The sequence below is a fragment of the Diabrotica undecimpunctata genome, chromosome 9 (genome assembly GCF_040954645.1).
Source record: "Diabrotica undecimpunctata isolate CICGRU chromosome 9, icDiaUnde3, whole genome shotgun sequence".
Taxonomy (NCBI): domain Eukaryota; kingdom Metazoa; phylum Arthropoda; class Insecta; order Coleoptera; family Chrysomelidae; genus Diabrotica; species Diabrotica undecimpunctata.
The window spans coordinates 121,133,743-121,159,259 of NC_092811.1; the positions used below are offsets into that span (position 1 = coordinate 121,133,743).

Here is a 25,517-nt window from a genome sequence, read left to right on the forward strand (position 1 = left end):
CCCTAACTAAACAGAAAACCGACAACCCTTCTCACCTTGTGGTGAACAACCAAATTATTAATTCAAAACAGAAGGCCAACGGCTTCAAAATTCACTTACAAAACACCCTAGTCACCCCCGATGATCCTAAATTTGACCACGACTACCGTGCAAGGATTGAGAGGGACATAACAAGACGACTCGCCACCACCTTCGATCCACAGGAACCACATGATCATCCTATCATGGCACCTGTGGATCAACAAACCTTCGAAAATTTTAGCCAAATCGGTAGATCAAATTCACCAGGACCTGACAATATTGCCAGGAACTGCGTGAAACACCTTCCACCGAGCGTCACACTCTACCTGACGAACATAGTCAATGACAGACTTAGATTCTAATAGGACGATTTCACTACTAAACGTTTTAGTTAAGGTCTTCGAGAGGAATTCCCCTCGCTTCGCCCACATAGTTACGAGACAACCTACTTAAAATCTACTAACCTTGAGTGGAACCCACATAGCAAAAAAAGCCAACAACATCATAAAACAAGAAAACATCCAACCACTGAAACGACCATCGAGACAATGCGACACAGCTACGAGCTACAGCCTACAGCTGATGTCTGTCAATGTCTGCCAAGCCAAGCCGTCAAGCGCCCATAACCCATAACCACAGTTTAATTGGTTTAATGTCTTTACTTTACAAAAAAATAATTATTTAGCTATATACTGTGCTATGAGCTACGACCATAATTAGGAAGTGACACGAGTAATAAGAACTATGGGTAAAGAGCAATTCAAGTTCCAAAGGAAGGTTCATTGTGAATGAACATAAATGTCGATTTATAAATCGCAAAAATGGATGTAAAGGTTAAAACTGAACATGAAGAAATTGATCTTCCTGATCTGGTAGATTCCCAATTGTTATCTGAAGAATATAGTACTGTAAAACATGAAAAATACACCTGTTCGGAATGCCTAGAAGATTTTAATTGTGAATTCCTTCTTAACATTCATAAAATGATCCATGACAAAACTCAATACTGTTTTATTTGTAAAAGAAAAGTTCACAATAATTTTAAAGAACATGTTATGGACAAGCACTTCAATCAATGCAATGTTTGTTTCAAAAATTTTAGTTACAAAAGAAGCTTAGTTCATCATATGGAGATTCATACGAGAAATTTAAATTATATCAAATGTGATAAGTGTGATAAAAAGTTTAGGCAAAGAAGCAGTTTGTCTACACATTTGCGATCCTACCATGAAGGAATTAAACCATATGCATGCAAGGTAGGTTTATACCGCATTTAAAAATAATTTACAATCAAAATATGAACTTTATTTGTTTACTTACTTATAATATTTGTTTTATTACTTTACTTATAAATAAGCAAAACATGAACAGGAATATTATCACTTAATAACCCAGGAAGCTATAATTATATACAAGTTATTACAATGTAAATGAAGATAAATCTCCATGAATTTATATGTTTATTTCAGCTTTGTTCACCCAATATTGGGGACAAGCATCCCCTAATGCTTTGTGGTTGTGTGCCCATTGCATTTGCAGTCTCTTCCTTGTCCTTTACTATTTTCATAAGGTTTCCACTCTGTCCTAAGATTTTTCTACCTTTCATCTTCATATCTACTGTGTCCTTTAAGTTGTCATTTTAGGAATAAAAATCACCTGCCAATATGACAGGTGAACTAAGTATTCCTTTTGAAAGCTCTAACAGGGATCTACAACTTTGCATTGATCCGAAACCGTAGCGTTTTTACAAAAAAAGTTATTTAATATCTGAAAATTGTCCCAATTCACCCCAATTGATGGTAGTTCATTATTTAGTTCTATAGGTACAGAGCATTTTAGCCATAAAAAATTAATATGTACGCTATAAACAGGTGAGACCAAGGAATGGACAGTGATATATCACTTTCTATCAATATCCTATAAATATACTGTACTTATATAAGTACATATGGATTACACACTTTATCAATTTCTGCTATTACTTGATACAAATGATTAAATTACCAAAAATGTGGATAATTCATGCCCATTGCGTGAATGGATATGAGTTAAAGTGACTACTTCTTATTGCTCAGGATGCCTGTATGTTTTGTATGGGCCGAATCAATTTCACCACTCAGGTGGAGTATAAACATACTCTTAAAATATTTTCAAATATACAGGGCTGCCCGTATTGATGGGCTGGAACAAACCTATCTTTTTTTTTTAATGGAATACTCTGTATATTTTTACATTTTTGGACTATTTCCGATGTTCTCATTTTTTCAATAAAATATCTTTTCATTACAATATTAAAATACAGGGTATTTCATTTAAGAAAACTCAGAAAATACTTTCCAGTACATTATTCCTAGCTTCGACCCAGCCTATATATCAAAATTAATTATTTTGCTATGTTAATAGTTTTAGACAATACTATACTATATTAAAAATCTTGAACATAAATATATTTTTTGATATCAAATCTCCATACAGGGTGTTAATTTTGCTATGAAATTAATAAAAAAACGTAATTATCTTTTAAATTACCTCATATAACACTGCCAAACCTTATATTAAAAAAATGAGAACATTGAGAAGAGTCCAAAAATGGCCCATCTGTGCTCCAACTTTAAAATAAATAATTTTTCTTGTATCTCTTAGGACAAATGAGTAATTGGATTTCCTCACACTAATGCTGCACACTGTATATATAAATCTATTACATATATATATATATATATATATATATATATATATATATATATATATATATATATATATATATATATATATATTGTTATGATATGTAAAATCGAGAAAAATATTGGGTTGATTAAAATATTTCAAAGTTCAAAAACATTAAAATATTTCAGATAAGTAGGATAATAAACAACAAACATTTCGGAGAAGGAAAGTTATTAAATTCTTGGATTTCCTGTACTAAACAAAATGTAAGCTATACATAAATTATTTCTTTGTTATACTTGAGTGACCCGCATAAGTTTAAGTGAAAGCCACAGACAATTGAACGGGGTTTTTCAAAATACATTAATGCAGTGATTAAAGACAATAGAAGGGATTATAGAAAGAGGTTTTTGTTAGTTTTTAAGAATTATAGAAAAATATTATTTGTAAATAAGTTTTAGGAAATTTATAAGTATAGGTAAAAATTTGTTTGTTATCGAAATGAAAAAATGGGGGAATTGTGACGAGTTTTGATTGGCGGAGATTGAAAAAGGTGGGATAAGTATGTAGGAAAAAGTTTAGCGAGATTGAGGAGAGAGAAAGGAGGATCAGTTGGTTTCCAAGTCTGTAAGACGAACAGTGATTGTTCTCTGGCGGTTCCTGAAATGTAGCAAGCATTAGTGTTGAATGTTAGTGAGTTTTTGTGGAGTTAGTGTATCTGACAGAAGCTGAAGCAGCAAAATATTGTAAGTCATATTTCTCTACTTATATTCCAAGAGTCACTGTTCAGGCCAACGAGAGATTCAGTTTATCGTAAAGAGAAGATATTCCAATAGTCAATTTTCACTCGGGCCAACGAGAGATTCAGTTTATCGAGAGGAGAAAGGCTATCATAATTTGAATGATTGTTGCTTTTGAAGGAGATCATTAAGGACGATATACTTGCAACAATCTGTTGTAAGATTGCTGATTACATAGGGAGCGGTTGAGAGGAGATAATACAGTCTACAAGGAACAAGGATTTGGACCACTCATCATCAGAGAGAGATATTTTTGTTTTCTGCAGTTTTTTTTTTCTTTTATTGATAACACAATTTTTACACATAATTTAGAAAGGATATAAATATTTTGATTAGGAGAGTTAGAATAGTTTGGGATTTTGAGTTTTCAATTAATATTGTTTGTACCATTAATTTTGATTGTTCACGTACGGAGAACAAAATTTTGAGAATCCTTATATGAGATTTGTTTATTGAAAACTTTTGAGTGTGAATTATTTCATTATTTTTTATTTCAATATATAGTGTTAGATCTTATGTGTTTTTTTATTATTCCGGTATTCTCTGGACCTTACCTTTCACATGTAATAGCATAGATATTGAAGCACGAATTTAACCCTGAGATAAAAGAATTAAAAATTGTGATAGAGTAATAATCATATCATTTAAATAATTTTAATTAATCAAAAAAATTAATTAGCTAATTATTGCTTGGCGCACCAAGACTTTAAATATCACAATAACTGGCTTCCAAAACGTGGGGCTTGAAAATATCGCAGCTTTACATTTGAAGGAAGGGAAAGAGATCTGGAATAAGTACAGGTGATCCAGAGATAAAAACATATAACATTGAGGGAATTTGAATTTGAAAGTATTTTGACAATTTTTCCAGGGAATATAAATTTGATTTATTGATTGATCGTAGTTAGTGGATATTTACTGCTATTGAATTATTTGATTTTATTTTCTTTATCAATCGTACATTTGATATTTATTTTGAATTATTTGAATTTTACTGATTGCATATTTGATATTTGTCGTGAAAATTTAATACATTTGGGGAGAAATATTGTCGTGTTCTGAAACATATAGAGTGTTGTAAAATTTCACATTTGGCGGGGACAAAAACAATAACAAAAAGTAACAACATGTCTGTCACAAGGAGACAAAGTAAAATGCAGGAAAGGAAGGAGAATAACAGAGAAGATGAAACAATTTTGGAAGAAGTATCGGATAATGAAGGAAATGTGACAATAGTTGAGGAGAGAAAAGAACTATCAGGAATAGATAAAATATTACAACTAATGCAACTCCAGTCACAAAAAATGGATGAAACAAAACAAACAATAGAGAAAAACCAAAATGAAACATCAAAGAAAATGGATAAAATGGATAGAAATCAACAAGAAACATCACTAAAAATGGAAGAAAACCAACGGGAAACAAAACAAACAATGAGCAATATAGAGCAGCGTCTGGAAAACTATGAACAGGAAATTAGAGGATGTGTTGAGGGGATAAAGAAAGAACTGATACAACAAATAGAAGAGATTAATGAAATTAAAAATGATATGAAAGAACAAGAAATGAAAGGAATAGAAACATGGTGCTCGGAATACCAAAGGGAATTAGAGGATAAAAAGAAAACAGAAGAAAAAATGGCACTGATGGACGAGAATCCAGAATTTTGTGAAGAAGTATTATGGACAGTGAACACATGTGAACAAAAGGAGGATGAAAGAAAAATAAATTGTGGAGAAAACATGGGAAAGAAAATAGAGAAGATTTTAGGAAACCATGGAGATTTTGTTAATGAAGTAAACCGAGTGGCTAAAAATTATGAACTTTCTTTTAAGGGAAAATACTTGGAAAAATTTAAAACGAAAATATATCCAATCCCGTATAAAGACAGGAAATATACGGGGTATTTTTAACATTCACGACATCTATCAATATCATGAATAGATTTTAATAACATAGTGAAATAATTTGATCCTGGAAAACTTTTGTCATTTTAAAATTTAACAAAGAGTTTTCGGCAGATCAAATGGCGGGGATTTGTTATGATATGTAAAATCGAGAAAAATATTGGGTTGATTAAAATATTTCAAAGTTCAAAAACATTAAAATATTTCAGATAAGTAGGATAATAAACAACAAACATTTCGGAGAAGGAAAGTTATTAAATTCTTGGATTTCCTGTACTAAACAAAATGTAAGCTATACATAAATTATTTCTTTGTTATACTTGAGTGACCCGCATAAGTTTAAGTGAAAGCCACAGACAATTGAACGGGGTTTTTCAAAATACATTAATGCAGTGATTAAAGACAATAGAAGGGATTATAGAAAGAGGTTTTTGTTAGTTTTTAAGAATTATAGAAAAATATTATTTGTAAATAAGTTTTAGGAAATTTATAAGTATAGGTAAAAATTTGTTTGTTATCGAAATGAAAAAATGGGGGAATTGTGACGAGTTTTGATTGGCGGAGATTGAAAAAGGTGGGATAAGTATGTAGGAAAAAGTTTAGCGAGATTGAGGAGAGAGAAAGGAGGATCAGTTGGTTTCCAAGTCTGTAAGACGAACAGTGATTGTTCTCTGGCGGTTCCTGAAATGTAGCAAGCAGTAGTGTTGAATGTTAGTGAGTTTTTGTGGAGTTAGTGTATCTGACAGAAGCTGAAGCAGCAAAATATTGTAAGTCATATTTCTCTACTTATATTCCAAGAGTCACTGTTCAGGCCAACGAGAGATTCAGTTTATCGTAAAGAGAAGATATTCCAATAGTCAATTTTCACTCGGGCCAACGAGAGATTCAGTTTATCGAGAGGAGAAAGGCTATCATAATTTGAATGATTGTTGCTTTTGAAGGAGATCATTAAGGACGATATACTTGCAACAATCTGTTGTAAGATTGCTGATTACATAGGGAGCGGTTGAGAGGAGATAATACAGTCTACAAGGAACAAGGATTTGGACCACTCATCATCAGAGAGAGATATTTTTGTTTTCTGCAGTTTTTTTTTTCTTTTATTGATAACACAATTTTTACACGTAATTTAGAAAGGATATAAATATTTTGATTAGGAGAGTTAGAATAGTTTGGGATTTTGAGTTTTCAATTAATATTGTTTGTACCATTAATTTTGATTGTTCACGTACGGAGAACAAAATTTTGAGAATCCTTATATGAGATTTGTTTATTGAAAACTTTTGAGTGTGAATTATTTCATTATTTTTTATTTCAATATATAGTGTTAGATCATATGTGTTTTTTATTATTCCGGTATTCTCTGGACCTTACCTTTCACATGTAATAGCATAGATATTGAAGCACGAATTTAACCCTGAGATAAAAGAATTAAAAATTGTGATAGAGTAATAATCATATCATTTAAATAATTTTAATTAATCAAAAAAATTAATTAGCTAATTATTGCTTGGCGCACCAAGACTTTAAATATCACAATAATATATATATATATATATATATATATATATATATATATATATATATATATATATATATATACTCTGCCAAAAAAATATCGCATCACCTATGAAACTGCAAATTTTTTAAAAATAATTTAAAACATGGTTTTTTACTGTTGTTTTTTTTTTGTTTTTTAAGTAGGTAACAAGTATTAAAAGAAAAATGCAGAATGTACGAAAAACAAAGGTTTTATTTAACTTATTTCATAAATTAGAAGTAAGCGCACAAACAGCATTGAATGAAAAATAATAAAAATCAAAAGTAATGATAATTTAGTAAGAAGTATTGCCTCCTCTAGCTCTTATAACATCTAGACAGCGTTGTAGCATACTTTCAATTAATCTTCTTAGATAATATTGATTAATATTATCCCATTCTACAGTTAATAACCATTGCAGGTCCTGAAGATTAGCTGGCGTCATATTACCAGATCTCACCCTTCTGTAAAGATGGTCCCAAACATGTTCTATTGGATTTAAGTCCGGGCTGGGCGCTGGTCAATTCAAAACTTGTAAATTTACCTCTTTAAGGTACTCAGTAACGATTCTTGCGACATGTGGATGCATTAAAATAAAGTCATTACCAATAAATGGGGCGTAAGGAACAACATGCATCTCCTAAATTTCTCTAATATACATATCAGCAGTTAAGGATCCTCCATCTAGCTATAATAATTCGGTTTGACCCCTAGGAGATATTCCGCCCCAGAGCATAATAGATCCTCCTCCAAAGTTTGTCGCCGGTCTTAGGTTGCATTGAAAATAACGTTCGCCATCTCGTTCGTCTATAAACTATTATTCTTCGATCCGAAGTGTATAAACAAAATCTTGACTCATCCGTAAAGAGTATGTTACCCCAGTCGTCGATATTCCAGTTTACGTGCTCTCTTGCAAATGTTAGATATGCTATATGGTGTTCCCTTGTAAGTCTCAGGGCAGTGGCAGCTACTCTGGCCCTATTTCCAGACTGTCTTAAGATGTACCTAACGTCATTGTGCCATCGTCATTAAATATTTTTGTGAAATGTTATCAAAAATATGATGTCTTTGTTTATAACATTTAAAAATAATTAAGAGAAATTCCTGCGGTTGATCTAAATACAAATTTACAAACAATTTTATATTTCCGGTAATGGCTAAGTACTTAATAAGTACATTTTCGTAGAATAATTAAATGGGGCGGGATCATTGTCACAATATTTAAATAACGGAATTAGTCATTCTTAAGCAGTATATTTTGTGGTTCTTTCAGCCAGAGTTTGTCGAAAAAAAGTGTTGTGATATATTTAGTATTTATGAAAGAAAAATATGTGGCGGCCATGGGAAAGTGATGTGCGTTTACCTGACGAAAATGAACCTACGGATAATTTAGAAGATGAAGATAAAAGTGCGGGGCTAAGTACTCAGCAAAGGAAGAATTTGTGTGTAGCTGAGCAAAATATGGTGTTAGATGTATTTGATGGACTTTCTAAAAAAATGACCAAATATGAAGCTGTTAAGAAAACGGCGGTTTAAACAAAAATTTCTTGTGCAACAGTGTACCGTTTAATAAAGACAGGTTCGAAAAGAGGACAGCAAGAAAGGATTTGGGAAGCTCTAAAAAAATTCAACCTCACCTCTTGTAACCTATTAGTGAGACAATATATCATATGTATGCAGCTAAAGTTATGCCTAACCTAAACAATATCATGGGGAAATTAAAAGAAAAACATATTGTTGATGATTGTTCCACAACGACTTTGGGAAGATTTTTGACCAAAAATGGTTTTAAATATAAAACTGTCAATAAGAGACAAACTATAATGGAAAGTAGCCGCCTAATAAAATGGAGGAATGAATATATCGAAAAAATTTCACAATACTGCAGTGAGTGTCGAGAAATTTATTATCTGGACGAGACTTGGTTTGATTCTCACCAAACGATAGATAAAGCTTGAACAAACGGTACAAGAAAATGCCAAATAGATGTACCCCATTCTAGAGGCAAGCGAATTTGCATATTACATTGCGACATTGCGGAGGACAACATGGATGGGTGAACGATGCGTTATTGTTGAGTTCCAAAAGTATTAAAGACAGTTCTCTACCACCAAGACATCAAAGGGACGCTTTTGAATAGCGGTGTAACTTCCGGTATAACCTGAAGTCGCAAATGGATGAAAATATTTTCATTAAATAGGTCACTCTTCAAAACCCCTTCATTATAATTTTCATGATGCAGTTAGCTTTAGTTCTCCAGATATTTCTAATTTGGCCGTTTATCTGCTGCACCCTATATACATGCATATATATATATATATATATATATATATATATATATATATATATATATATATATATATATATATATATATAATCAATGGTTGAATAGCAGAGGTTTTATCGGTCAATAATTGGCAAATAAAAGTCGTCAACTACTTTATTGATTTATTCGAATACGTTTCGCTTTTATTTTTAAAAGCATCATCAGTTCACTACAAATAAAAATGATTTTAGAATATAAGTAAATAACCAACAGGGTTCATACTTACAAAAACAATTTGTAGGGTTTTTTAGATGTTATAAAAACTCTACGATAACTTAACATTAAAGATTAACAACTAAACGAGAGAAACGAAACAAAAAATACAAGAAAAACTGTAAGAACACTAGTTCATTTGATTTTAACCGATGGCTTCATTTGAATGTTGGTTTAAGCTCTTTCGAGGGTCAAACCACACTAATCTATTCGATTTTTTCTATCAGCTCTAGGTTGTCATAATTTTCACATGTGGCTTATTGTCGTACATGTGTTTCTCTGGAATGTAGCAAGCTGGCCCGATTCTTGAGGGAATTAGCGGGCGGAACAGGGACGGACCTTTTTTAAAAAAGGATTCATTTATTCGTTTTTCTTTAAAAAAAACCAAACAAAAAAAAATGGAAAGAAGAATGGGAATGAAGTTACTGTCTTGTAAGGGGTTTTTTTATTTGTTTTGTATGATGAGAGAGTGATATATCTGGCTCAAGTTGTCAATGTCGGTTCTCTTATTTAATGACGATGGATGTTTAAGAATTTGACACATTTCAAGGATGGATCGCTTATGATAATTTTTTTGTTTGCACAGTATTTTGGTATTCGTGAAGTCGATACTGTGTTTGGTTGAAATGGCATGCTGTGCAAGGGCACAAGATGGTTTAGAAATTCTAACGTCTCTTTTGTGGGACGTTAGTCGACCTTGAAGAGAGCGGCTGGTCTGGCCAATGTAGCAGGAGTTGCACTCTGCACAGGGTACATGATAGACGACATTAGTTTGTTCTAGAGGGGCCAATGGAGTTTTTGTCTTAGAAAATAACTTACCTAAGGTTCTGGTATTTTTTAAGGCTATTTTGACAGGTAAGTTTTTGAAAAGTTTTTTCAGCTTGTTAGTGATTTGTGGGAAGTGCGGGAGCGAAGCATATTTTGTGGTTTGTTCAGGAGTGAGTGGAAACAATAAGCCACATGTGAAAATTATGACATCGTAGAGCTGATAGAAAAAATCGAAAAGATTAGTGTGGTTTGACCCTCGAAAGAGCTTAAACCAACATTCAAATGAAGCCATCGGTTAAAATCAAATGAACTAGTTGTTTAAATTCAAATATGGTTGTATAAATTAATCAATACATTTGTCCTCCCTGTATTCCTACGATCCCTATAAGTACCGCCATCGGGCTCGTGGAATGCGTCCCTTTGAAAGAGAAGAGCACGAGTCGTTGAAAAGAAAAGACGCAACCCGGCACGGGAACCCATGCACGCATATTAAATTGATTTCGTTCGTTGTTTTGTAGTGCAAACCCTGGTAATTAGACCCAGCGGTAAGTTTTTACCTAGTTTTACCTAAACCTATAAATTGTTTTTGATTGTTTATTGCAACCATTTAAATTTTAATAATTATTTGCACCAATGAGGAAAAGTCCATTTTCTCGCCAGAGTTACCGAAGGAATAGTTCTGTTAATTAAGTACTATTAATTTGTAATAGTACATTTGTTTGTTAATACCCCACATTGGCCTATCTAGCCGAATTTGAACTCATTTATTGAAAAAATATTTTTTGTTATATTTAAATTTGAATGGTTGGTTTCGTCTCGTCGTATTTTTTATCGTTTTGAGGGTTCTTATCTTAAGTTTGCGTCTCTTGTCGTGGCTCGAGAATAATTTATGACCTTTTTGTAAAGTCGACCATATGGGACTTTTAAAAGGGGATTATCGTCGTTTTAATAAAGTATCGAATAACAAATCGGTAATTTCGGGGTTTTAGACCACATTTTTGTACACTTTCGTTTGTATAATATTATTGGAACTTGTTAAAAATTTAAAATGGAAAAACTTGAAGAAAAGAATAGGAAGCTCAAATTTTTAAGAAAAACTGCTTTAAATGATATTCAGTTAATTTTTGATTTAGGTTTTAAGGCCCTTTCAGACGTTTCTATTCGCCCTTTATTTAAAATTAGACTAGAGGATTTAGATTCGATTCGCGAAGAGTTCTTAAAACATCACACTAATATTATTAGTAATATTCTTTCTGTACCAGACGCGGATACGAGGGTTGAAGAAAATGTTCGGGAATTATTTTTGGAACAATTTTATAAAATAAAGCTCTTTAGTGCGGAATTATCTGAGCCACAATTTGAAACTCCAGAACCATTTAGATCGGTAGTAGTTCCACAATCAAATATTCGCTTGCCTAAAATAGAGCTGCCTAAATTTAAGGGTGATTTTAAGGAGTTTAGTTCATTTTTAGATTTATATAATTCGGTTGTACATAACAACGCAGGCCTAGCAGACGTAGAAAAGTTTAAGTATTTGAAAGGATGTTTAGAAGGGACTCCACTTAGTTTGATTCGTAATTTGTCAATAAATAGCGATAATTATCAAATTGCTTACGATCTAATTGTTAAACGCTACACAAATGTTCGTCGTTGTGCGACCGCGCATTGGGATGCGATCTTGGGCGTACAGAAAATATCGGTAGTTAATTCGAAAAATCTGGCTAAATTAGTAGATACGTTTTTAGAAAATTTAGCCGCATTGAAAACATTAGGTCTTCCGACAGAACATTGGGATTTTATTATGTTTAATTTACTTTTGTCGAAATTAGACGCGGATTCAGTAAAGTTATTTGAGTTAGAAAATAAATCGAATAAAATCCCGTCATTTCAAAAATTGGTAGAGTTTATTGAAACTCAGTACATTGCTTACGATAATTTGAATAGTAGCTTAAGTGAATCTAAGAAATCGTCGAGGGCTCCAACCTATACGGAGCCAAAGTGTAATTATAAACATTCCAATGAGTCAAGGCATAATAGTAGTTCATCCTTTGTTACAAATTCGTCGTCAATATGTTGTGCTTTATGTAAACAAAGTCATTTTCTTAACCATTGCTCGTTGTTTTTGAAAAAATCTCCAAAAGAAAGATACCAATTTTGTAAAGAATCTTCCTCGTGTTTTAGGTGTCTTAATCAGGCTAATCATTCTGTCAAGTCGTGTCCAAAGGCCTTTAAATGTAGTAAATGTAACAGTCACCTTCATAATAGTTTATTGCACTTTGATAGAAATCGTTCCAATAGTCAGTCGTCCATAGAAAATACTAATAATCCAGGGGCATCGGGAGTCGAACAAAATTCGCCTGAAATATCACATTGTGCTGCTAGTTTTATAGGGAAGAAAAACGAGACAAAAAAGGAAATTTTGCTCGGTACCGTTTTAGTTCACGCGATTGATAGTAAGGGGTGTAAACAGCCCTTGAGATGTCTGCTAGATTCAGGTTCAATGAGTTCGTTCATTAGTCGTAAAGCTGCCAGTAGATTAGGTTGGCCTAAAACTCCTTGTTCATTTGAAGTTAACGGACTCAATTCGATGCAAACGAAACTGAATCAAGGTCAAATAAGTTTTTCTATCCAACCTCGTCATCAGGAGTCACCGGTGTTTCACTTGGAGGCTATTATTACAGATCGGGTTTGCTCGGATTTGCCGAGCACCAAAATTGACATATCGACGTGGAATTATATTAAAAATTTGAAGTTAGCCGATCCCGAATTTAACTGTAGTCAATTTATAGATTTGTTAATTGGTTGTAGCATATTTTCGAAGGTGTTGTTAGAAGGTAAAATTGAAGGTAAAGCGGGACAACCAGATGCCCTAAATACCGTTTTTGGTTATATTTTGTTAGGACCTACTAGCACACCTAACCTTTCGTCGACTTCGCTTGTTTGTCTTTCAAATATTGAAGACCCACTAAATTCTTCGTTAACGAAATTTTGGGAACTGGAAAACGTACCGGAAAAGCCAGTTTCAGAACCAGAAGACGTTCTGTGTGAGAACATTTATCTGGAAACGCATAATCGAGACGTCTCGGGTAAATATGTAGTGTCTTTGCCTTTTCGTGAATCGCCACCTTGTTTGCAAGATAGCTATGATATTGCTTTAAATAGATTGCTATCATTAGAACGACGCTTATCTCGTCAACCAAGTTTGAAAAAAGAATATTCTTTTTATATGCAGGAGTATCTTGATTTAGGTCATATGCAGTTAGTCCCTAATGCCGAAAAGAAAAGGGGAAAGTATTATATTCCACATCATTGCGTTGTGAAACCAGATAGTGTTTCAAGTAAAATTCGAGTTGTATATAATGCGTCTCAGAAAAGTCCCAGTCGCGGTAAATCTTTGAACGACTATTTACTGGTCGGTCCTAAGCTGCAACAGAACATAGTCTCGCTGTTGTTGAATTTTAGACTTAATCGTTTTGCGCTGTGTGCGGACATTCGTCAGATGTATCGTAATATTTTAGTCGCTCCTGAACACACGGATTATCAACGCGTGTTATGGAGATTTTCTAGCGCTGAGAAAATTCAGGAATATCGTTTATTAACCGTTACTTTTGGAATAGTATCTTCGCCGTATCTCGCTTTAAGAACTCTCCAACAATTAGCATTAGACGAAGGCTCTCGTTTTCCTAAAGCCGTCTCGCTTATTCGTCATGCTTCGTATATTGATGATTTTGTTTTTGGTGCTTCGACTCTCGAAGAAGCACAAACTTTAGTTGACGAATTAGTCGCTTTGTTAAAGTTAGGAGGCTTTGAGTTACGGAAATGGTGTTCGAATGAACCCAAATTGTTGTCGCAGTTTCCTGAATCCCATATTAATCCTCACTCCATTAATTTTGATCCAGAAGCAAATGGTCCTTCATTAAAAATCCTTGGTTTGAAGTGGATTGCACAGTCCGACGTCTTTCAATTTTCAGTCAAATTGCAAGACGTCCCTTGTACCAAAAGATCGTTTTTGTCCGAATTAGCTCGAATTTATGATCCTTGTGGTTACTTAACACCTATTACCTTTTTTATTAAACATTTAATCCAACAACTTTGGGCAACCGGTCTTAAATGGGATGATCGTCCTCCTTCGGAAATAATTCGGGTATGGGAACAATATAAGAGCGAACTATCTCTTATTTCACAGTTCAAAATTCCTCGTTTTTTGAATATTTCCTCATGTCCCATCTTAGAGCTTCATGGATTTGCCGATGCCAGTGAAAAGGGATATGCTTGTGTCGTTTATATTCGTAGTATTGATACTCGTAACCTAGTTCAAGTTAATTTACTGTGTGCCAAATCGAAAGTAGCTCCTATAAAACAGATTACTATACCTCGATTAGAATTGTTAGCTGCTGTTCATTTGGTAAAACTTATGTCGTTTGTGTTAGAGTCGTGGAAGCAAATAATATTTCAAAATGTGTATGCTTGGTTAGATTCTCAAATCGTATTGCACTGGATTAAAAGTTCCTCCTCGAGATTTAAAACTTTCGTCGCAAATCGCATTTCGTATATCCAGTCCCATAGTCAAAATTATTCTTGGCATTATATCGAATCTCGAAATAATGCAGCTGATGCGCCTTCGCGAGGCATGCTACCGGCTGCTTTTCTATCAAAATTAGACTGGTTAACAGGTCCTTCGTTTTTGTATAATATTCTATTAATTTTTCCAGAGGTTCCTCCCTCATTGCAGGAAAAATCCTCTTTGGAAGAGATAAAGAAAGCTTTAGTGTTTGTTTCCACTCGTGAGGAACATTTTTTGTCTTGTTTGTTAAAAAATAAATCGTCTTTTACCTTGATCCAAAGAATTTTGGCTTTTATGTTGCGATTCGCGCACAACTCTCGTTATAAAAGGTCGAAACGGTCAGGACCCTTGACTTTCGTAGAATTAGAAGACTCGTTGATTATTCTTGTCAGATTTACACAAGAAAAGTATTTTGAAGAACATCTTCAATCAAATTCTTTTCCAAAACCATTTCGTAAGTTGGGAGTATTTTTAGATGATAGTACTCAGTGTTTAAGAGTAGGTGGTCGTCTATCTCAGTCTTCGTTATCGTATGAAGCAAAACACCCGTTTTTGTTACCAAAAAAATCTCGTCTTACTACTCTTCTAGTTCGTCATTATCATGAGAAGTATTTACATGCTGGATTTAAGAGTACTCAGTTTTTGGTTAGTCAAAGGTTTTGGATAATGTCTTCTAAACAAGCCGTTAATTCGGTATTGTCCAAATGTATTAGATGTTGGAAACAATCTCCTAAAAACTTACAACCCCCTATGGGTAATTTGCCTAAATTTCGTCTCGGTGCCATTAAACCATTTTCGATTTGTGGATTAGATTATGGTGGACCGTTTTCGATAACCATGTCTCGTTACAGGGGAGTTAGAACTCAAAAGCCCTATTTGTGTCTATTTGTATGTTGCGCTACAAAGGCTTTAAATCTTGAAGTAGCTAGTGATTTGACCTCGGAAGCTTTTTTGGCTGCTTTACAACGTTTTTATTAATTTTGTTTTGTTCGGCTTTTGTCAATATAACCGCGACGAAACCACCATTTTAATTTTAATTTTTTTTATTGTAGTTTAAGTTTTGAATATTTGTGTAAGATTTGTATAATTGTTTGTATTAATTATCGTTTTAGTTGTTTAAGTAATGATAGTATTTGGAATTCGTTTTGTTTTTTAAAGACCTTATGGCCTTTAAAGGGGGGAGAATGTTTAAATTCAAATATGGTTGTATAAATTAATCAATACATTTGTCCTCCCTGTATTCCTACGATCCCTATAAGTACCGCCATCGGGCTCGTGGAATGCGTCCCTTTGAAAGAGAAGAGCACGAGTCGTTGAAAAGAAAAGACGCAACCCGGCACGGGAACCCATGCACGCATATTAAATTGATTTCGTTCGTTGTTTTGTAGTGCAAACCCTGGTAATTAGACCCAGCGGTAAGTTTTTACCTAGTTTTACCTAAACCTATAAATTGTTTTTGATTGTTTATTGCAACCATTTAAATTTTAATAATTATTTGCACCAATGAGGAAAAGTCCATTTTCTCGCCAGAGTTACCGAAGGAATAGTTCTGTTAATTAAGTACTATTAATTTGTAATAGTACATTTGTTTGTTAATACCCCACACTAGTGTTCTTACAGTTTTTCTTGTATTTTTTGTTTCGTTTCTCTCGTTTAGTTGTTAATCTTTAATGTTAAGTTATCGTAGAGTTTTTATAACATCTAAAAAACCCTACAGATTGTTTTTGTAAGTACCCTACAGATTTGAACCCTGTTGGTTGTTTACTTATATTATAAAATCATTTTTATTTGTAGTAAACTGATGATGCTTTTAAAAATAAAAGCGAAACGTATTCGAATAAATCAATAAAGTAGTTGACGAATTTTATTTGTCAATTATTGACCGATAAAACCTCTGCTATTCAACCATTGCATATATATATATATATATATATATATATATATATATATATATATATATAATATATGTATATGTATAATCTAATATAATAATTTAATCATAATTGATGTGTTTAAAAAACGTTTTTACATTTTTTTAAGAAAATCACTCTAATGGAGGAAAATGAAGAAAATTTTTCTGTTTCTTCACAACCAAGTAACAGAGGCAATGAATCTGTAAATTTAGAAAATAGTGAGGCTGAATTTGTTATCAATAAAACAATAAAAATGGAGGTAAATAAAGAAGAATAAATTTAGAATGTGTGTGTGTGTGCTTGTAAAAAATATATGTTAATAATTATTTATGAATTAAAAAAACTTACCATTTCTTTTTTTTTTATAGAGAATCGCCTCAACAGAGAAGAATAAAAGAAATAGCGACAATGAAAATGGAAATTCAGATAGTGAGGTTGAATTTTTTATAAATAAAAGAAAAAAAGTAGATTTGAATGAAGAGGAGAACACTGAACAAGCAAAACAAAATAGAAAAAAAGAATTACGTAGATTACGTAATATAAAGTATCGAGCACGAATGAAAAAGGCAAAAGAAGCTGGATTAAACAAGTTATCTACAGATCATAGAAGAGAATTATCAAAGAAAACTTCGCAGAAATATAGGGATAAAAAAAGACTAGAATTGCTCAATACTGACAGCAACGCAGTAATCTCAGAACAATCAACCGTGAACAATCAGTTACGTGTTCAAAATCAGCCCAAGATACACGAGCCTCAAATAGCAGGGCCATCCTGGTTAGATGTTCCAACATCAGATTTTTATTCAAATTCCCTAAGTTTTGTTAATTTGCAAAAACATCAACAACCAAAAAACATTAATTTTGGTAATTCAGATAATAACATTGCTCAAGCGGATCCACCAAACATTATTTCACACGTTCCTGAAGAAACTAGAGCTCATCAGTCACAAGATTCTAATTCTCGTCCGCGATACTCCTTGTATAATACACATTCCAGCGCACATTTAGAGATGAAAAAGAAATTCTTTGACAATAACTTTGGTCATGCTTGTGATATCTGTGATAGATTGTGGTTCAAAAATGACTTGAAAATATTAATAAACGACGATGCAACTACTAATGTTCACTTTATTAGAACACTTCTAACAAATAGTGATATATCAGTGATTAGTGTATGCAAATCTTGTTTTCTATCAATCGGGAAGAAAAGAGTTCCTATTTTATCAGTGTATAATGGGTTCAAATATAAAGATTTTCCAGAAAGCTTGGCAAATGTGCCTTTAGATTTAATTTCAGAAAGACTTATTTCGCCAAAAATACCATTCATGCAAATTAGGAGACTCAGGCATATTAATGGGCAAAATGGAATATATGGACAAGTCATCAATGTGCCTATAGAAGTTAATACAATGGTGAATCAGTTACCAAGAAATGTGGATGAAGATCACAGCATTAACGTTAACATTGAAAGGACCAAAATTCATAAATCAAGTTCAATTTATGAAATAGTTAATAAAAGGATATTGAAAAATTGGTTATCATATTTGATAAAAACACCTCTATATGAAGCTTACAATATAACTATCGATGAAACATTTTTTGAAGGTATTGATTCTATAAATGAAGAAGAAAATGAAATTTTTGAAAATATTAATGTTGAAGAAAGTTTAGTAGCACAACAGAAAACATTAATGTGGAATGAAGATATGTACTTACTAAATAATGTTCCAATCAGTCTTTTATTCGATGAACATGCAGAAGAATTATCTTTTCCTGCAGTTTATTTAGGACAATTTCGTAAATTTTGCGATGGTATTGTAGTTACACCGTTTATGATGGCAACTAGCGAACTTAGACGATCTGATAGACGAGGAGTTAGTCCTCATCACTTGTTATATATGGCAATGAAAATAATGAGGATCAGAGTTCGTGATGCACTCAAAGATGCTGGTATTACAAAAGAGCAATTACAGGACCCGAATTATCTACAAGGTTGCGTTGAAAGTCAGTTAGCTTTCTTACGTTCAATTCCAAATTCAACGTGGTATTGGCAAGAAAGAGAGAAAGATCTGTTCGCAATGATTAGACAACTTGGTAAGCCAACAGTATTCTTTACTATAAGCGCTAACGAAATAGGATGGCTAAATTTGTTACAAGTTCTATACAAATTGAAGAATAAGGAAGATATTACTATTGAAAATGCAGAGAAATTACATTATATCACTAAAAGCACTCTAATTAATGAGGATTCAGTTACCTGTGCAATTTACTTTAATAAATTGGTTAACGTAATCTTGAATATTTTGCAGTCGAAAAAATTTAGTCCTTTTAAAAAATTCAGAGTACTTCATTACTTCAAAAAGATTGAATTCAAGCATAGAGGAAGCCAACACGCACATATTTTAGCTTGGCTTGATAATGCTCCCCAAAATGCACTCGAAAGAGACTATAACGATGCAATCGAACTAATAGATTCACTAATATCAGTAAAAAGTTCGGAAGCTTCAGGTAACATAAAATTACAAACTCACCAACATACTTTCACGTGTTCTTCAAACAAAGCTCAAAAATGTAGATTTGATGCCCCTTTCATGCCTTCAAAAAAGACCATTATTTTAACACCAATGAAAGAGAGTGAAAATGGATTTGAAAATTATAAAAAAAAATATTTTGAAATAAAAAAAAACTTGGAGGATACAGATTATAATGATATGAATGATTTTTACCAAAAAAATGGTATCTTGACAGATGAAGAATATAACAAAATTATAAGTGCAGGTATTAGTCTATCAAGAGTTTTTTTAAAGCGTGAACCATGCGAAAAGTGGCATAATCCATTCAATCCTTTTTTATTAAATGTAGTGAAATCAACTTCCAATTTCCAATTTATTACTGAGGAGTATTCATGCGCCGCGTATGTCGTTGAATATATCAATAAAACAAATAGAGGTGCAAGCGATTTACAAAGAAAAATTATTGAAACTATGAACCAAAATCAAGAGTTTGATATAGCTGAAATAACTAAAAATATTGGTGTCAAAGGTGAAATGACAAGCCAAGAAGCTGCATGGTACTTACTGCGTGAACCAATGTCAAAAACTTCGACTGAAATTGTATACATTCCTACGGTACGGCCCATTGAACGGCAAAGAATCAAATTGAAAATGAAAGAATTGAGTGATTTGGAAGATGATTGCACAGATATTTGGAAGGAAAATTGGTTTGACAAGTATGAAAAAAGACCAAGTTATTTGGAAGATATTACTTTGGCACAATTTGTATCAAATTATTATAAGACCCTCAAAGGAGAATATGTCAAGCGAAGTGAGCCAAGAATTATACGTTATAGGAATTATGACATGGCAAATGATTTCGATGACTATCGAAGGGAAATGGTCACATTGCACATTCCATTTCGTCACGAAGAGTCGGAAGTTTTATCAGAAATGAAATTTATTACAGTATACGAAGGTAATGAAGACAGAATACTACAAAATCGAAAAGAATTTGAATCAAACATAGATATAGCGAAAATAATTCAGATTTGTCGTGAATTATGCTGAGAAGAAACCCCACGTGATGAGAATGAAATTCAAAATATTGCTGCATGATTTTTTACGGTCTGCAAAAGCAAATATGGCGCATCATAAGAGGTCAAAGAAAGGAGTTAAAGGAACTAATAGAACCAAAACACATAGAAAAGGATACGTGGATTGACTACCTGAAAAAGCTCTATACAGAGGAAGAACAAACGAGGTTAGAACCGGAAACACCAGAAATTACCAGAAATGAAGAACTTAATATAAATGTACAGGAAGTTCGAAAAATACTTGAAAACCTGAAGAACAGAAAAGCAGCAGGTAAAGACGAAATACCGAACGAGTTAGAAATATTGTGGAGCAGCAATGACAGAACAATTAACATCATTAATTAATAAAATTATAAAACACAATAAAATACCGGAAGAATGGAGAACGAGCGAACTAATTCTACTATTCAAAAAAGGAGATAAAAAACAGCCAGAAAACTACAGACGTATAAACTTGATAAGTACTACGCTAAAACTTACACTTAAAATTTTACAAGTGCTAATAAATCAGAGGATCAGTGTAGCAGATGACCAACAGGGTTTTCGTAGTGGAAGATCGTGTACAGATGCAATATTCGTTATAAAGCAAATTACTGAGAAATCACTAGAGTATAATAGAGCAGCATTTCTGTGTCTGATTGACCTAAAGAAAGCGTTTGACAGAGTAAGACTCAAAGATGTAATCCATCTTCAGTATAATAAAGAAGGTCCCCTAAATACTATAAAAACTATCGAAAACATCTACCAAAACAACAAAATGGAAGTCAGAATAAATGGACAACTTACAGAACTTATAGAAATAGGCAGCGGAATAAGACAAGGGTATTCATTGAGCCCCATGCTCTTCAATTTGATTATGGATAAAATCATCAAAATCGTTATCAAAGGAAGAGGGTACAGAATGGGAACCAAAGAAATCAAAATACTCTGTTACGCAGACGACGCAATATTAATAGCCCAAGATGAAGATAGTCTGCAAAGCTGGTCCACAGATTTAACATAAGAGCAAAAGAATTTAGTATGACAATCTCATCTCAGAAAACTATAACAATATTAGTCAGCAAAGAACCAACCAGATGTAAAATAGAAATTGATGGCATCAGTATTGAACAAGTAACAAAGAAGTGGGAGATCAAGTACAAAAAGCAAATAGACTGGCAGGATGCCTTAATAATACTATATGGCGAAACAGACACATTAACACTGAGATGAAATCAAGAATTTATAAAGCTAGTGTAAGACCAATAATGACATATGCCTCAGAAACAAGACCCGACATAGCTACAACGCAAAGACTACTGGAAACGACAGATATGAGAGTACTGAAACACAGAATACAAATGGACAATCCATGAATCACAAGGACGCGGAATAATTTTCATTTTTTGCGCAAAAATTCGTCGGTTGTGGTGGCACAGCGTGAATTTCGTCGCAGATTTCCTGGACCTCCGACACGAACTGGACAAACAGTGCGGCGTTTGGCCACAGAGACTAGGACAACAGACATAGAGATTATTATTGAAATGTTGGCTATCCTGATCCCCAAACACTACGTAAATCAGGTTGGCTATCTTGACACAACAATAAAGAAGTTGCGCAAGTGAAGAGGTCTTTTATTCTCTCCATTCCAGTATCTATATTTAATATATGCAATTGTACTCTGAAAGCTTTTCCAAAAATTATCACTTCCATTCCAGCATCCCGTTAGTAACAATCAAAAATTATGTCAGTCTTAATTGTTTGATGACTCTCAAAACGTTTGTTGTGTGACAGTTTGACCAAGTGACGCAAGCATAAACTAATGTTTAGTGGCTTTCCCAACAGAGCACATTGAAGAATCAGGAAGGCTGAGGGCCCGCTTTGCGAAAGGGATCCGAATTTAGGTACTTTCTTGTAGATTTATTTAATTAAACATAAATACAAGATAATAATGAACATGTAAATGATGAATAAATTCTATATTATATTTAACAAATTTTGAAAATTACTTAAATCATTATCATCATCACAAAATTTTTAAAGAAAAAAATTAAGATTTTTTAAATTGTATAGAATGTGTGGTGTTATTAACACAAAACTAATATATTAGTTATTATACAAAACTAAATACCCTCTCTGAATCAGTAACAGCGAATAATTATGATTTTTTTTTTTTCGTCTTTATAGAGGGGGGGTCTGGAATCTTCAAAAGACATCTCAGTCCAGGACGCCGCCTGACTAACTTTAGAGCCGGATTCGTTCTTCGTACTCCCGGCGATAGTTCCCGAGGTACTTTAAAATGCCCTCTCGTCGCCGAGTCTACGCCGAACGCCTACCTGCTAAACCAGACCCTCCTCTGTCATCCAGCGATCCGGAAGCGGAATGGCCGCTGTAAGGCCGGCATCACTTCCGAATCACTACCTTTATTCATTCATTCATTCATTCTCCATTCATACACATCCACACTCTATTCATCAGCAAGGAGGTTCCCTGTCTCGTTCCAGGTAGCGCGTAGAAGACACTCATCGCTCCTAGTTCGGCATTATTTCCAGATGGGCATTTCCTCCTTCCCCACAGTCTGACTCACGCATTCCAACTCATACAGTGTGACCCACTTTTCTAGCTTCACCTTTCAGCATCATTCACTCTTACCTTTAGCGTTGGTTTAGCAGTCTTTCTTCCTCTTCCTTTTTCTTGATCACTGCACGGATATAGCTGTGTATGTTAGTCCAAACTAATTTATTTTCAATCATTCTCTCAATCATTTCTCTCACTGTAACAAAATTCACACCTGTCTCTCCATTCTGGTCCTTTCCACTATCCATCTGCTGCAATCTAACATCGTATGTGTCACAGTGTCCGAGTATCCACAGTATAGGCATTCATCTGTATCAGCCTTTCCAATCCTATAGAGGTAGGCCCTAAAACACCCGTGCCCTGTGAGCACCTGCGTCAGGAAATAATCCAGTCGCCTGTGGCCACAGTCCACCCAATCTCTTATGTTAGGGATCAGCATTTTCGTCCACTGTGCCACATCTTCCGTGTTGTTCCATTCTTCTTGCCATCTTTCAACTGACCTTTCCCTTTCCTGTCTTTTCTCGGCCACAGCAAGGTTTGGACCTCTTCTGTCATAAAGCTCTTTTCTTTCCACCGCCAAAACATGCAACGGAACACATCCAGTGATGGTCCATAAGGCTGCCGCAGACACAGTCCTGTAGGCGCATGCCACTCGCAACAGACTTGTTCTGTCTACTCGTGTCATGAGACTCCTACAGGCAGTTATCTCTACCGCCTCGCTCCAGACTGGTGCCGCATAGAGGACAATCGACTGTACGACACCGTGTAAGACCCTCCTCCTTTCGGATTTGGGTCCTAAATGTTCGGCATCACCCTCCCCAACGCAGCCGTACTATTCGCAGCCTTCCGGACCACTTCCCGCACGTGCAACTGCACGTGCACTTCGACTGGAATAAATGATTTTCTGTAAATTGTGTTATCTTCCATTTTGAGTTCAGGTGGTATAAATTTTCTTAGAGGCGCATAAGATTTTGGTCTTGGTGGTTGAATATACTTGCATCTTTTTGGCACTTTTTTTATTGGTGGAGTTCCCGAAATATTAACTTGGTAACAGACATTGCAGCATTTACTTGGTCCCACAATATTCGGGGGTGGACATGGTGAATATGAGTTTGTCTGTAATAGAGGACCACATGACGTACACGAGGCCATATTTACAATGAAATAGACAGGGACTTAAAATGAGATGAATCAATTTAGAATTATAGTTTTAAAACTTTAACCTTTAATTGTGGCTTATTCCCATTTAAATAGTAATTAATTTAAAATGCCACAAGAAAATAGCTTCAGAACAATATAAAGTACAGTTTCTTTCAATCGTAAAAAAATATGCCGTACCAAAAAAAACTGTAAAAAACTCTGTATCATTGTGGGTTAAACCCCATATAACTCATCTGGGCAAATATTAAAAATGATGGTGCAGTAAAAAACACCACCTTCAAATTTTCAGATGCCATAAATCTATTTTATATTTCAATTATATCATTTATATATATTCAAGAAAAAGTAGAAAAGTAAATGTGGCGGCTTAAAAATATAATGGAAACACATATTAAACCACTTGTTATAAATGTTGATTATAGTGACATATTATCCAACTCATCAGAATAATGTTTACAAGTAGCTGAGATCTCGATGTCTGCCTTATATTCACGCCGAACTCAAACGAATTGTGAATCACTTTGTATTTTTATTCAAAAAAACTAACCGTTTTGCAATATTTAAACTTTTTGGAATCGTAAAAACAACTATAACAAAAATTATAAATAAAACTTACATTTTTTGAGAACACCCTGTATATAAAATTTTTTGGCCGTTTTTGACATAAAAATATAATTTCTTGTTTTTTTTTTCGTCCTGTATAAATGCTTCCTATTGTCGGATATCAACTAAAAACAATCCGTTTCTTTTTCTGGCATTATTGCAAAATTAAAATATAAATTTCGTATTTCACAAGATAATACTTCTGGCCAAACGAAAATATAATCGTAAATGCAGTCCTACACGTGCTAATTATTATTGCTACACATTATTGCTTGCGTCTTGCAGGTATAATTGCAGGCTGTAAAACGGACTTTAAAATAATAAAACAAAATTAAATTTGTAACAACATAAAATATTTAATGCGCTTGGTGCATTTTGTACACCGTCCGGTTCTCTTAGCTTTGTTTGTTGAAAATATTGAGACCTTTCTTTCTTTTTCTATGTGCACCGTTATTAATTTTTCTGAACCTTAGACAAGGAAAGAAGTCTCGTTCCTCTCCTATGTTCTGAACACTACAATTAAGGGTTATATTGCTGCCAGTTGGGGCTATTACCAACTTAATGGATTTACATCGTCTTATTTGCGAGTTGTACAAAATACACCAGCGCGCGAAATTAAAGGTCTAAGTTTATTACATTTTTAGGAATGTGATGGAACCTTTACAACTTCTTCAAGCCTCACAAAACATGTCAGACGTGTGCACAATCCCAACAATCCAAGACCACCCAACAAATATTTAAAACAAGAATATGACTGCATTGTGTGCTCTAAACAGTTTACAAACAAAATAGAACTGGGGTTGCATAATAAAGAGCATTTTGAATCGAATACATGCAAATTATGCAGTAAACAATTTCGGAAATTTCAAAAACTTAAATTACACATACT

General features: G+C 33.6%; 1 protein-coding gene across 2 annotated transcripts; it reads left to right on the plus strand.

Annotated features, from left to right (window-relative positions):
• The first annotated feature begins 583 nt into the window (after nt 1–583).
• Nucleotides 584–25,408, plus strand: LOC140451360 (uncharacterized). 2 transcript variants are annotated; one of them, XM_072545116.1, is made up of 4 exons: nt 584–1,277; nt 16,847–16,978; nt 17,088–22,191; nt 25,273–25,408. In XM_072545116.1, exons 1-3 carry the CDS (start codon nt 843–845, stop codon nt 20,280–20,282), a joined length of 3,762 nt encoding a protein of 1,253 aa, XP_072401217.1. In that variant the 5' UTR covers nt 584–842; the 3' UTR covers nt 20,283–22,191; nt 25,273–25,408. The 2 variants fall into 2 exon arrangements, with proteins under 2 accessions (XP_072401217.1, XP_072401218.1); XM_072545117.1 differs by lacking the exon at nt 16,847–16,978.
• Nucleotides 25,409–25,517: the final 109 nt, after the last annotated feature.